This window comes from Oncorhynchus keta, unplaced genomic scaffold (genome assembly GCF_023373465.1).
Source record: "Oncorhynchus keta strain PuntledgeMale-10-30-2019 unplaced genomic scaffold, Oket_V2 Un_contig_2124_pilon_pilon, whole genome shotgun sequence".
Classification (NCBI taxonomy): Eukaryota; Metazoa; Chordata; class Actinopteri; order Salmoniformes; family Salmonidae; genus Oncorhynchus; species Oncorhynchus keta.
This window is the reverse complement of record NW_026282374.1, coordinates 1,675-16,672: the sequence shown is the minus strand read 5'-3', so window position 1 is coordinate 16,672 and position 14,998 is coordinate 1,675. Positions and strand designations below refer to the sequence as shown.

General features: G+C 47.4%; 2 protein-coding genes across 2 annotated transcripts in view; both read left to right on the top strand.

Moving 5' to 3' along the window:
• The window catches only part of LOC127920922 (ryanodine receptor 2-like), a 26,566-nt gene extending 22,216 nt beyond the window's left edge, over positions 1 to 4,350 (top strand). The window contains exons 14-15 of the mRNA XM_052504936.1: positions 730 to 868; positions 4,270 to 4,350. Of these exons, the coding sequence (XP_052360896.1) occupies positions 730 to 849 (120 nt within the window). The 3' untranslated portion in view covers positions 850 to 868; positions 4,270 to 4,350. The remainder of the gene's footprint in view (positions 1 to 729; positions 869 to 4,269) is intronic.
• Positions 4,318 to 14,998, top strand: LOC127920921 (ryanodine receptor 2-like). The gene is made up of 5 exons (XM_052504934.1): positions 4,318 to 4,354; positions 4,617 to 4,691; positions 4,865 to 4,891; positions 7,895 to 8,018; positions 14,554 to 14,998. The coding sequence occupies exons 1-5, from the start codon at positions 4,318 to 4,320 to the stop codon at positions 14,771 to 14,773; spliced, it is 483 nt and encodes a 160-aa protein (XP_052360894.1). The 3' UTR covers positions 14,774 to 14,998.

Here is a 14,998-nt window from a genome sequence, read left to right as displayed (position 1 = left end):
TTACATTTACATTTACATTTAAGTCATTTAGCAGACGCTCTTCTCTGTGTCCCTCTAGGATAAAGAGGTTTATGTTTCTAACCACCAGTCTCTCTCTGATCCTCTTACATTTACATTTACATTTAAGTCATTTAGCAGACGCTCTTCTCTGTGTCCCTCTAGGATAAAGAGGTTTATGTTTCTAACTCTCTCTGAGTCTCTTCTCTGTGTCCCTCTAGGATAAAGAGTTTTACCGGCCAGTCTCTCTCTGAGTCTCTTCTCTGTGTCCCTCTAGGATAAAGAGTTTTACCGGCCAGTCTCTCTCTGAGCCTCTTCTCTGTGTCCCTCTAGGATAAAGAGGTTTATGTTTCTAACCACCAGTCTCTCCATCCTCTTCTCTGTGTCCAGTCTGACTGTGATAAAGAGGTTTCCATCCATTCTAACCACCAGTCTCTCTCTGAGTCTCTTCTCTGTGTCCATCCATCTAGGATAAAGAGGTTTATGTTTCTAACCACCAGTCTCTCTTCTAATGCCTCTTCTCTGTGTCCCTGTGAGGATAAAGAGTTGTCCATCCAGTCTAATCTCTGAGTTGTCCTGACTGTGATGTGATACACTTCCAGTCTGCTCCTGTGTCCCTCTAGGATAAAGAGTTTTACCGGCCAGTCTCTCTCTGATGCCTCTTCTCTGTGTCCCCATCTAGGATAAAGAGTTTTACAGTCTCTCTGATGCCTCTTCTCCGTGTCCCTCCAGGATAAAGAGGTGTATCGTTGGCCTATCAAGGAGTCTCTGAAGACGATGGTGATGTGGTGCTGGAGCATAGAGAGGACCAGGGAGGGAGACCCAGCCAGCCTAATGCACAGAGCACAGTAGGATCTCTCAGATCAGCCAGGTGCTCCATCCAGCCTTAATGTAACAGGTACAGCACTGACTGTGATGTGATACACTTCCAGCTGCTCCATCCATTCTAATGCACTGAGTTGTGCAGTACTGACTGTGATGTGATACACTTCCAGCTGCTCCATCCATTCTAATGCACTGAGTTGTACAGTACTGACTGTGATGTGATACACTTCCAGCTGCTCCATCCATTCTAATGCACTGAGTTGTACAGTACTGACTGTGATGTGATACACTTCCAGCTGCTCCATCCATTCTAATGCACTGAGTTGTACAGTACTGACTGTGATGTGATACACTTCCAGCTGCTCCATCCATTCTAATGCACTGAGTTGTACAGTACTGACTGTGATGTGATACACTTCCAGCTGCTCCATCCATTCTAATGCACTGAGTTGTACAGTACTGACTGTGATGTGATACACTTCCAGCTGCTCCATCCATTCTAATGCACTGAGTTGTACAGTACTGACTGTGATGTGATACACTTCCAGCTGCTCCATCCATTCTAATGCACTGAGTTGTACAGTACTGACTGTGATGTGATACACTTCCAGCTGCTCCATCCATTCTAATGCACTGAGTTGTACAGTACTGACTGTGATGTGATACACTTCCAGCTGCTCCATCCATTCTAATGCACTGAGTTGTACAGTACTGACTGTGATGTGATACACTTCCAGCTGCTCCATCCATTCTAATGCACTGAGTTGTACAGTACTGACTGTGATGTGATACACTTCCAGCTGCTCCATCCATTCTAATGCACTGAGTTGTACAGTACTGACTGTGATGTGATACACTTCCAGCTGCTCCATCCATTCTAATGCACTGAGTTGTACAGTACTGACTGTGATGTGATACACTTCCAGCTGCTCCATCCATTCTAATGCACTGAGTTGTACAGTACTGACTGTGATGTGATACACTTCCAGCTGCTCCATCCATTCTAATGCACTGAGTTGTACAGTACTGACTGTGATGTGATACACTTCCAGCTGCTCCATCCATTCTAATGCACTGAGTTGTACAGTACTGACTGTGATGTGATACACTTCCAGCTGCTCCATCCATTCTAATGCACTGAGTTGTACAGTACTGACTGTGATGTGATACACTTCCAGCTGCTCCTGGTAATGCCTTTACGTGGTCGTCCAGTCTCCTCTCTGATTCATACACTTCACAGATCAATAGGGACATGCCCAATAGTAGACACTGACTGTTTCAGCCTGGCGGAATATACAGTATGTCCTTCACCTGTCAGAGCAAAGTACAGGACATGTCACGTAGCTAACAGTCCTGAGAAGAGTCCTGAGACTACAGGACATGTCACGTAGCTAACAGTCCTTAGAAGAGTCCTGAGACTACAGGACATGTCAAGTAGCTAACAGTCCTTAGAAGAGTCCTGAGACTACAGGACATGTCAAGTAGCTAACAGTCCTGAGAAGAGTCCTGAGACTACAGGACATGTCAAGTATCTAACAGTCCTGAGAAGAGTCCTGAGACTACAGGACATGTCAAGTAGCTAACAGTCCTGAGAAGAGTCCTGAGACTACAGGACATGTCACGTAGCTAACAGTCCTGAGAAGAGTCCTGAGACTACAGGACATGTCAAGTAGCTAACAGTCCTGAGAAGAGTCCTGAGACTACAGGACATGTCAAGTAGCTAACAGTCCTTAGAAGAGTCCTGAGACTACAGGACATGTCAAGTATCTAACAGTCCTGAGAAGAGTCCTGAGACTACAGGACATGTCACGTAGCTAACAGTCCTGAGAAGAGTCCTGAGACTACAGGACATGTCAAGTAGCTAACAGTCCTGACAAGAGTCCTGAGACTATAGGACATGTCAAGTAGCTAACAGTCCTGAGAAGAGTCCTGAGACTACAGGACATGTCAAGTAGCTAACAGTCCTTAGAAGAGTCCTGAGACTACAGGACATGTCAAGTAGCTAACAGTCCTGAGAAGAGTCCTGAGACTACAGGACATGTCAAGTAGCTAACAGTCCTGAGAAGAGTCCTGAGACTACAGGACATGTCAAGTATCTAACAGTCCTGACAAGAGTCCTGAGACTACAGGAAATGTCAAGTAGCTAACGGTCCTTAGAAGAGTCCTGAGACTACAGGACATGTCAATTAGCTAACAGTCCTGAGAAGAGTCCTGAGACTACAGGACATGTCAATTAGCTAACAGTCCTTAGAAGAGTCCTGAGACTACAGGACATGTCAAGTAGCTAACGGTCCTTAGAAGAGTCCTGAGACTACAGGACATGTCAATTAGCTAACAGTCCTGAGAAGAGTCCTGAGACTACAGGACATGTCAATTAGCTAACAGTCCTGAGAAGAGTCCTGAGACTACAGGACATGTCAATTAGCTAACAGTCCTGAGAAGAGTCCTGAGACTACAGGACATGTCAATTAGCTAACAGTCCTGAGAAGAGTCCTGAGACTACAGGACATGTCAATTAGCTAACAGTCCTGAGAAGAGTCCTGAGACTACAGGACATGTCAAGTAGCTAACGGTCCTTAGAAGAGTCCTGAGACTACAGGACATGTCAAGTAGCTAAAGTCCTTAGAAGAGTCCTGAGACTACAGGACATGTCAAGTAGCTAACAGTCCTGACAAGAGTCCTGAGACTACAGGACATGTCAAGTATCTAACAGTCCTGACAAGAGTCCTGAGACTACAGGACATGTCAAGTAGCTAACAGTCCTTAGAAGAGTCCTGAGACTACAGGACATGTCAAGTAGCTAACAGTCCTGAGAAGAGTCCTGAGACTACAGGACATGTCAAGTAGCTAACAGTCCTGAGAAGAGTCCTGAGACTACAGGACATGTCAAGTAGCTAACAGTCCTGAGAAGAGTCCTGAGACTACAGGACATGTCAAGTAGCTAACAGTCCTGAGAAGAGTCCTGAGACTACAGGACATGTCAAGTAGCTAACAGTCCTGAGAAGAGTCCTGAGACTACAGGACATGTCAAGTATCTAACAGTCCTGACAAGAGTCCTGAGACTACAGGACATGTCAAGTAGCTAACAGTCCTTAGAAGAGTCCTGAGACTACAGGACATGTCAAGTAGCTAACAGTCCTGAGAAGAGTCCTGAGACTACAGGACATGTCAAGTAGCTAACAGTCCTTAGAAGAGTCCTGAGACTACAGGACATGTCAAGTAGCTAACAGTCCTGAGAAGAGTCCTGAGACTACAGGACATGTCACGTAGCTAACAGTCCTGAGAAGAGTCCTGAGACTACAGGACATGTCAATTAGCTAACGGTCCTTAGAAGAGTCCTGAGACTACAGGACATGTCAAGTAGCTAACAGTCCTGAGAAGAGTCCTGAGACTACAGGACATGTCAAGTAGCTAACAGTCCCGTCTCTCCCTCTGTGTTCTTCCCAGCAACACTCTGTCGAAGGAGCTCCAGGTTTCAGCCCCAGACCCATCGACATGAGCAATGTGACACTGTCCCGGGACCTGCACGTGAGTGACACGCTACACATACTCTGAGTGACACGATACACATACTCTGAGTGACACGATACACATACTCTGAGTGACATGCTACACGTACGCTGAGTACCATGTGACACGCTATACATACTCTGAGTGACACGCTACACGTGCTCTGAGTGACATGCTACACGTTCTGTGTTACTTGCAACACAAGATGTGTGTATAATGGTTATGACAAAGTAAGCCCCAGTCTAGTGATTAACCAGAGTGTTTATTATGTCCATTCTTTTCAGTCCATGGCAGACTGCTTGCAGAGAACTATCATAATATTTGGGCGAAGAAGAAGAAACTTGAACTAGAAGCCAAAGGTACGTACAGTCGGACAGATTGTCCTTTAGGACAGACTTACCTCTGGTCTGTTAGCTTCCAACACCAAGTAACCAGCTGTTCCTGGTCTTGATTTGGTAACTGGTTTCCTGTTCTTGATCTGTTGCTGTGCCCCTCTGTACCCCTCTCTCTCTCTGTCTCCTGTGTTTAATAGGTAGAACAGTACTCTTTACTGATGAAGGTAACATGACGTCCAACTGTAGCTCACGCTGCTGCTAGACATCCAACTAGAGACCTTAGATAGCTGCTAGACATCCAACTAGAGACCTTAGATATCTGCTAGACATCCAACTAGAGACCTTGGATATCTGCTAGACATCCAACTAGAGCCCTTAGATATCTGCTAGACATCCAACTAGAGACCTTAGATATCTGCTAGACATCCAACTAGAGCCCTTAGATAGCTGCTAGACATCAACTAGAGACATTAGATAGCTGCTAAACATCCAACTAGAGACTTTAGATAGCTGCTAAACATCCAACTAGAGACCTTAGATAGCTGCTAGACATCCAACTAGAGACCTTAGATAGCTGCTAAACATCCAACTAGAGACCTTAGATATCTGCTAGACATCCAACTAGAGCCCTTAGATAGCTGCTAGACATCCAACTAGAGACTTTAGATAGCTGCTAAACATCCAACTAGAGACACCTTAGATATCTGCTAGACATCCAACTAGAGCCCTTAGATAGCTGCTAGACATCCAACTAGAGCCCTTAGATAGCTGCTAGACATCCAACTAGAGACTTTAGATAGCTGCTAAACATCCAACTAGAGACTTTAGATAGCTGCTAAACATCCAACTAGAGACATTAGATAGCTGCTAGACATCCAACTAGAGACTTTAGATAGCTGCTAAACATCCAACTAGAGACTTTAGATAGCTGCTAGACATCCAACTAGAGACATTAGATAGCTGCTAGACATCCAACTAGAGACCTTAGATAGCTGCTAGACATCCAACTAGAGACCTTAGATAGCTGCTTGACATCCAACTAGAGACATTAGATAGCTGCTAGACATCCAACTAGAGACCTTAGATAGCTGCTAGACATCCAACTAGAGCCCTTAGATAGCTGCTAGACATCCAACTAGAGCCCTTAGATAGCTGCTAGACATCCAACTAGAGACATTAGATAGCTGCTAAACATCCAACTAGAGACTTTAGATAGCTGCTAAACATCCAACTAGAGACCTTAGATAGCTGCTAGACATCCAACTAGAGACCTTATATAGCTGCTAAACATCCAACTAGAGACCTTAGATATCTGCTAGACATCCAACTAGAGCCCTTAGATAGCTGCTAGACATCCAACTAGAGACTTTAGATAGCTGCTAAACATCCAACTAGAGACATTAGATATCTGCTAGACATCCAACTAGAGCCCTTAGATAGCTGCTAGACATCCAACTAGAGCCCTTAGATAGCTGCTAGACATCCAACTAGAGACTTTAGATAGCTGCTAAACATCCAACTAGAGACTTTAGATAGCTGCTAAACATCCAACTAGAGACATTAGATAGCTGCTAGACATCCAACTAGAGACTTTAGATAGCTGCTAAACATCCAACTAGAGACTTTAGATAGCTGCTAGACATCCAACTAGAGACATTAGATAGCTGCTAGACATCCAACTAGAGACCTTAGATAGCTGCTAGACATCCAACTAGAGACCTTAGATAGCTGCTTGACATCCAACTAGAGACATTAGATAGCTGCTAGACATCCAACTAGAGACCTTAGATAGCTGCTAGACATCCAACTAGAGACCTTAGATAGCTGCTAAACATCCAACTAGAGACTTTAGATAGCTGCTAGACATCCAACTGGAGACCTTAGATAGCTGCTAGACATCCAACTAGAGACCTTAGATAGCTGCTAGACATCCAACTAGAGACCTTAGATAGCTGCTTGACATCCAACTAGAGCCCTTAGATAGCTGCTAGACATCCAACTAGAGCCCTTAGATAGCTGCTAGACATCCAACTAGAGCCCTTAGATAGCTGCTAGACATCCAACTAGAGACCTTAGATAGCTGCTAGACATCCAACTAGAGCCCTTAGACAGCTGTTAGACATCCAACTAGAGCCCTTAGATAGCTGCTAGACATCCAACTGGAGACCTTAGATAGCTGCTAGACATCCAACTAGAGACCTTGATTGGCTGGGCCCAACTAGAGACCTTAGATAGCTGCTTGACATCCAACTAGAGCCCTTAGAGCTGCTAGACATCCAACTAGAGCCCTTAGATAGCTGCTAGACATCCGACTAGAGCCCTTAGATAGCTGCTAGACATCCAACTAGAGACCTTAGATAGCTGCTAGACATCCAACTAGAGCCCTTAGATAGCTGCTAGACATCCAACTAGAGACCTTAGATAGCTGCTAGACATCCAACTAGAGCCCTTAGATAGCTGCTAGACATCCAACAGAGACCTGTGATGGCTGGGCATCCAACTAGAGACCTTAGATATCTGCTGACATCCAACTAGAGACCTGATAGCTGCAGCTAAACATCCAACTAGAGACCTTAGATATCTGCTAGACAGCCAACTATAGACCTTAGATAGCTGGGACATCCAACAGACCTTAGATAGCTGTTGGAAAGAACTGGGACATTAGAGCTATACTGTGTTGGCTGGGCCCACAGCTATACTGTGTTGGCTGGGCCCACAGCTATACTGTGTTGGCTGGGCACACAGCTATACTGTGTTGGCTGGGCACACAGCTATACTGTGTTGGCTGGGCCCACAGCTATACTGTGTTGGCTGGGCCCACAGCTATACTGTGTTGGCTGGGCCCACAGCTATACTGTGTTGGCTGGGCCCACAGCTATACTGTGTTGGCTGGGCACATAGCTATACTGTGTTGGCTGGGCCCACAGCTATACTGTGTTGGCTGGGCCCACAGTTATACTATACTGCTCACACACGGACGAGGACTCTCCAAACAGTCACTCCTGCTTCTAGGACGCGCTCCAGTCGTACACTTGTAGTTTTGCTTTGCACCTGCTTTCCTCACTGCTGGTTCGATTGCAGTTCAGTTAACAACCAGCAGGTGTCACTGTGACACTGTGTGAAGTCCTCTCAATTCACTGACGCTGCAACGGTCAATGTCCCCACTATTTTCAAACATCCAAAAATGTCTTTCTCTGGTCTCAGTGTTTCCTCTGATCTTGTTCCAGGAGGAGGGAACCATCCCTTACTGGTGCCCTATGACACACTCACCGCCAGAGAGAAATACAAAGACAGAGGAAAAGCCCAAGACATTCTCAAGTTCTTTCAGATAAATGGCTACACTGTGTCCAGGTGAGGATGGTTACACTGTGTCCAGGTGAGGATGGTTAGACTGTGTCCAGGTGAGGATGTGTCCAGGTGAGGATGGTTACACTGTGTCCAGGTGAGGATGGTTACACTGTGTCCAGGTGAGGATGGTTAGACTGTGTCCAGGTGAGGATGGTTACACTGTGTCCAGGTGAGGATGGTTAGACTGTGTCCAGGTGAGGATGGTTACACTGGGTCCAGGTGAGGATGGTTGGCTGTGTCCAGGTGAGGATGGTTACACTGTGTCCAGGTGAGGATGGTTATACTGTGTCCAGGTGAGGATGGTTACACTGTGTCCAGGTGAGGATGGTTACACTGTGTCCAGGTGAAGATGGTTATACTGTGTTTCCAGGTGAGGATGGTTACACTGTGTCCAGGTGAGGATGGTTAGACTGTGTCCAGGTGAAGATGGTTATACTGTGTCCAGGTGAGGATGGTTATACTGTGTCCAGGTGAAGATGGTTATACTGTGTCCAGGTGAGGATGGTTACACTGTGTCCAGGTGAGGATGGTTATACTGTGTCCAGGTGAGGATGGTTATACTGTGTCCAGGTGAAGATGGTTATACTGTGTCCAGGTGAGGATGGTTATACTGTGTCCAGGTGAAGATGGTTATACTGTGTCCAGGTGAAGATGGTTATACTGTGTCCAGGTGAGGATGGTTATACTGTGTCCAGGTGAAGATGGTTATACTGTGTCCAGGTGAGGATGGTTACACTGTGTCCAGGTGAGGATGGTTACACTGTGTCCAGGTGAGGATGGTTATACTGTGTCCAGGTGAGGATGGTTATACTGTGTCCAGGTGAGGATGGTTACACTGTGTCCAGGTGAGGATGGTTATACTGTGTCCAGGTGAGGATGGTTATACTGTGTCCAGGTGAGGATGGTTATACTGTGTCCAGGTGGGATGGTTATACTGTGTCCAGGTGAGGATGGTTACACTGTGTCCAGGTGAGGATGGTTAGAATGTGTCCAGGTGAGGATGGTTAGACTGTGTCCAGGTGAGGATGGTTACACTGTGTCCAGGTGAGGATGGTTATACTGTGTCCAGGTGAGGATGGTTACACTGTGTCCAGGTGAGGATGTGTCCAGGTGAGGATGGTTATACTGTGTCCAGGTGAGGATGGTTACACTGTGTCCAGGTGAGGATGGTTATACTGTGTCCAGGTGAGGATGGTTATACTGTGTCCAGGTGAGGATGTGTCCAGGTGAGGATGGTTATACTGTGTCCAGGTGAGGATGGTTATACTGTGTCCAGGTGAGGATGGTTACACTGTGTCCAGGTGAGGATGGTTATACTGTGTCCAGGTGAGGATGGTTACACTGTGTCCAGGTGAGGATGGTTATACTGTGTCCAGGTGAGGATGGTTATACTGTGTCCAGGTGAGGATGGTTATACTGTGTCCAGGTGAGGATGGTTATACTGTGTCCAGGTGAGGATGGTTATACTGTGTCCAGGTGAGGATGGTTATACTGTGTCCAGGTGAGGATGGTTATACTGTGTCCAGGTGAGGATGGTTATACTGTGTCCAGGTGAGGATGGTTATACTGTGTCCAGGTGAGGATGGTTATACTGTGTCCAGGTGAGGATGGTTATACTGTGTCCAGGTGAGGATGGTTATACTGTGTCCAGGTGAGGATGGTTATACTGTGTCCAGGTGAGGATGGTTACACTGTGTCCAGGTGAGGATGGTTACACTGTGTCCAGGTGAGGATGGTTATACTGTGTCCAGGTGAGGATGGTTACACTGTGTCCAGGTGAGGATGGTTATACTGTGTCCAGGTGAGGATGGTTACACTGTGTCCAGGTGAGGATGGTTATACTGTGTCCAGGTGAGGATGGTTACACTGTGTCCAGGTGAGGATGTGTCCAGGTGAGGATGGTTATACTGTGTCCAGGTGAGGATGGTTATACTGTGTCCAGGTGAGGATGGTTATACTGTGTCCAGGTGAGGATGGTTAGACTGTGTCCAGGTGAGGATGGTTATACTGTGTCCAGGTGAGGATGGTTACACTGTGTCCAGGTGAGGATGGTTATACTGTGTCCAGGTGAGGATGGTTACACTGTGTCCAGGTGAGGATGGTTACACTGTGTCCAGGTGAGGATGGTTACACTGTGTCCAGGTGAGGATGGTTACACTGTGTCCAGGTGAGGATGGTTACACTGTGTCCAGGTGAGGATGGTTATACTGTGTCCAGGTGAGGATGGTTACACTGTGTCCAGGTGAGGATGGTTACACTGTGTCCAGGTGAGGATGGTTACACTGTGTCCAGGTGAGGATGGTTACACTGTGTCCAGGTGAGGATGGTTATACTGTGTCCAGGTGAGGATGGTTACACTGTGTCCAGGTGAGGATGGTTACACTGTGTCCAGGTGAGGATGGTTACACTGTGTCCAGGTGAGGATGGTTATACTGTGTCCAGGTGAGGATGGTTACACTGTGTCCAGGTGAGGATGGTTACACTGTGTCCAGGTGAGGATGGTTACACTGTGTCCAGGTGAGGATGGTTATACTGTGTCCAGGTGAGGATGGTTACACTGTGTCCAGGTGAGGATGGTTACACTGTGTCCAGGTGAGGATGGTTACACTGTGTCCAGGTGAGGATGGTTATACTGTGTCCAGGTGAGGATGGTTACACTGTGTCCAGGTGAGGATGGTTACACTGTGTCCAGGTGAGGATGGTTACACTGTGTCCAGGTGAGGATGGTTATACTGTGTCCAGGTGAGGATGGTTACACTGTGTCCAGGTGAGGATGGTTATACTGTGTCCAGGTGAGGATGGTTATACTGTGTCCAGGTGAGGATGGTTACACTGTGTCCAGGTGAGGATGGTTATACTGTGTCCAGTTGAGGATGGTTACACTGTGTCCAGGTGAGGATGGTTAGACTGTGTCCAGGTGAGGATGGTTATACTGTGTCCAGGTGAGGATGGTTACACTGTGTCCAGGTGAGGATGGTTAGACTGTGTCCAGGTGAGGATGGTTACACTGTGTCCAGGTGAGGATGGTTATACTGTGTCCAGGTGAGGATGGTTAGACTGTGTCCAGGTGAGGATGGTTATACTGTGTCCAGGTGAGGATGGTTAGACTGTGTCCAGGTGAGGATGGTGATACTGTGTCCAGGTGAGGATGGTTATACTGTGTCCAGGTGAAGATGGTTATACTGTGTCCAGGTGAGGATGGTTATACTGTGTCCAGGTGAGGATGGTTATACTGTGTCCAGGTGAGGATGGTTACACTGTGTCCAGGTGAGGATGGTTACACTGTGTCCAGGTGAGGATGGTTATACTGTGTCCAGGTGAGGATGGTTATACTGTGTCCAGGTGAGGATGGTTATACTGTGTCCAGGTGAGGATGGTTACACTGTGTCCAGGTGAGGATGTGTCCAGGTGAGGATGGTTACACTGTGTCCAGGTGAGGATGTGTCCAGGTGAGGATGGTTATACTGTGTCCAGGTGAGGATGGTTAGACTGTGTCCAGGTGAGGATGTGTCCAGGTGAGGATGGTTATACTGTGTCCAGGTGAGGATGGTTATACTGTGTCCAGGTGAGGATGGTTATACTGTGTCCAGGTGAGGATGGTTACACTGTGTCCAGGTGAGGATGGTTATACTGTGTCCAGGTGAGGATGGTTATACTGTGTCCAGGTGAGGATGGTTATACTGTGTCCAGGTGAGGATGTGTCCAGGTGAGGATGGTTACACTGTGTCCAGGTGAGGATGGTTATACTGTGTCCAGGTGAGGATGGTTATACTGTGTCCAGGTGAGGATGGTTACACTGTGTCCAGGTGAGGATGGTTATACTGTGTCCAGGTGAGGATGGTTAGACTGTGTCCAGGTGAGGATGGTTAGACTGTGTCCAGGTGAGGATGGTTATACTGTGTCCAGGTGAGGATGGTTATACTGTGTCCAGGTGAGGATGGTTATACTGTGTCCAGGTGAGGATGGTTACACTGTGTCCAGGTGAGGATGTGTCCAGGTGAGGATGGTTACACTGTGTCCAGGTGAGGATGGTTATACTGTGTCCAGGTGAGGATGGTTATACTGTGTCCAGGTGAGGATGTGTCCAGGTGAGGATGGTTATACTGTGTCCAGGTGAGGATGGTTATACTGTGTCCAGGTGAGGATGGTTACACTGTGTCCAGGTGAGGATGGTTACACTGTGTCCAGGTGAGGATGGTTACACTGTGTCCAGGTGAGGATGGTTATACTGTGTCCAGGTGAGGATGGTTACACTGTGTCCAGGTGAGGATGGTTATACTGTGTCCAGGTGAGGATGGTTATACTGTGTCCAGGTGAGGATGGTTACACTGTGTCCAGGTGAGGATGGTTATACTGTGTCCAGGTGAGGATGGTTATACTGTGTCCAGGTGAGGATGGTTATACTGTGTCCAGGTGAGGATGGTTATACTGTGTCCAGGTGAGGATGGTTACACTGTGTCCAGGTGAGGATGGTTACACTGTGTCCAGGTGAGGATGTGTCCAGGTGAGGATGGTTATACTGTGTCCAGGTGAGGATGGTTATACTGTGTCCAGGTGAGGATGTGTCCAGGTGAGGATGGTTATACTGTGTCCAGGTGAGGATGGTTATACTGTGTCCAGGTGAGGATGTGTCCAGGTGAGGATGGTTACACTGTGTCCAGGTGAGGATGGTTATACTGTGTCCAGGTGAGGATGTGTCCAGGTGAGGATGGTTAGACTGTGTCCAGGTGAGGATGGTTACACTGTGTCCAGGTGAGGATGGTTACACTGTGTCCAGGTGAGGATGGTTACACTGTGTCCAGGTGAGGATGGTTATACTGTGTCCAGGTGAGGATGGTTATACTGTGTCCAGGTGAGGATGGTTACACTGTGTCCAGGTGAGGATGGTTACACTGTGTCCAGGTGAGGATGGTTATACTGTGTCCAGGTGAGGATGGTTACACTGTGTCCAGGTGAGGATGGTTACACTGTGTCCAGGTGAGGATGGTTATACTGTGTCCAGGTGAGGATGTGTCCAGGTGAGGATGGTTACTGTGTCCAGGTGAGGATGGTTACACTGTGTCCAGGTGAGGATGGTTAGACTGTGTCCAGGTGAGAATGGTTATACTGTGTCCAGGTGAGGATGGTTATACTGTGTCCAGGTGAGGATGGTTACACTGTGTCCAGGTGAGGATGGTTACACTGTGTCCAGGTGAGGATGGTTATACTGTGTCCAGGTGAGGATGGTTACACTGTGTCCAGGTGAGGATGGTTACACTGTGTCCAGGTGAGGATGGTTATACTGTGTCCAGGTGAGGATGGTTATACTGTGTCCAGGTGAGGATGGTTATACTGTGTCCAGGTGAGGATGGTTACACTGTGTCCAGGTGAGGATGGTTATACTGTGTCCAGGTGAGGATGGTTATACTGTGTCCAGGTGAGGATGGTTACACTGTGTCCAGGTGAGGATGGTTACACTGTGTCCAGGTGAGGATGGTTATACTGTGTCCAGGTGAGGATGGTTACACTGTGTCCAGGTGAGGATGGTTACACTGTGTCCAGGTGAGGATGGTTACACTGTGTCCAGGTGAGGATGGTTACACTGTGTCCAGGTGAGGATGGTTATACTGTGTCCAGGTGAGGATGGTTATACTGTGTCCAGGTGAGGATGGTTATACTGTGTCCAGGTGAGGATGGTTACACTGTGTCCAGGTGAGGATGGTTATACTGTGTCCAGGTGAGGATGGTTATACTGTGTCCAGGTGAGGATGGTTACACTGTGTCCAGGTGAGGATGGTTACACTGTGTCCAGGTGAGGATGGTTATACTGTGTCCAGGTGAGGATGGTTAGACTGTGTCCAGGTGAGGATGGTTATACTGTGTCCAGGTGAGGATGGTTACACTGTGTCCAGGTGAGGATGGTTACACTGTGTCCAGGTGAGGATGGTTACACTGTGTCCAGGTGAGGATGGTTATACTGTGTCCAGGTGAGGATGGTTATACTGTGTCCAGGTGAGGATGGTTATACTGTGTCCAGGTGAGGATGGTTACACTGTGTCCAGGTGAGGATGGTTATACTGTGTCCAGGTGAGGATGGTTATACTGTGTCCAGGTGAGGATGGTTATACTGTGTCCAGGTGAGGATGGTTACACTGTGTCCAGGTGAGGATGGTTACACTGTGTCCAGGTGAGGATGGTTATACTGTGTCCAGGTGAGGATGGTTATACTGTGTCCAGGTGAGGATGGTTATACTGTGTCCAGGTGAGGATGGTTACACTGTGTCCAGGTGAGGATGGTGATACTGTGTCCAGGTGAGGATGGTTACACTGTGTCCAGGTGAGGATGGTTAGACTGTGTCCAGGTGAGAATGGCTATACTGTCTGACTGATTGATTGGCTGACTGGTTGTTAACTGATTATCTGACTGACTGCCTGTCTGTAAACTGATTATCTAACTGACTGACCAACTGTCTGTCTGTCTATCAGTATGTAAGTTGACTGACTGACTGGCTGGCTGGCTGACTGACTGACTGATTGTCTGACTGGTTTATCTCTACAGGGCCATGAAAGAGCAGGAGTTGGATACTCCCTCCACAGAGAAGCGTTTTGCCTACACCTTCCTGCAGCAGCTCATCACTTACGTAGACGAGGCCCACGAACACATGCTGGAGTCTGGTGAGGATAACACTTCACATTGGTTACACTGGTTACGTCACTGGAGTCTGGTGAGGATAACACTTCACATTGGTTACACTGGTTACGTCACTGGAGTCTGGTGAGGATAACACTTCACATTGGTTACACTGGTTACGTCACTGGAGTCTGGTGAGGATAACACTTCACATTGGTTACACTGGTTACGTCACTGGAGTCTGGTGAGGATAACACTTCACATTGGTTACACTGGTTACGTCACTGGAGTCTGGTGAGGATAACACTTCACATTGGTTACACTGGTTACGTCACTGGAGTCTGGTGAGGATAACACTTCACATTGGTTACAC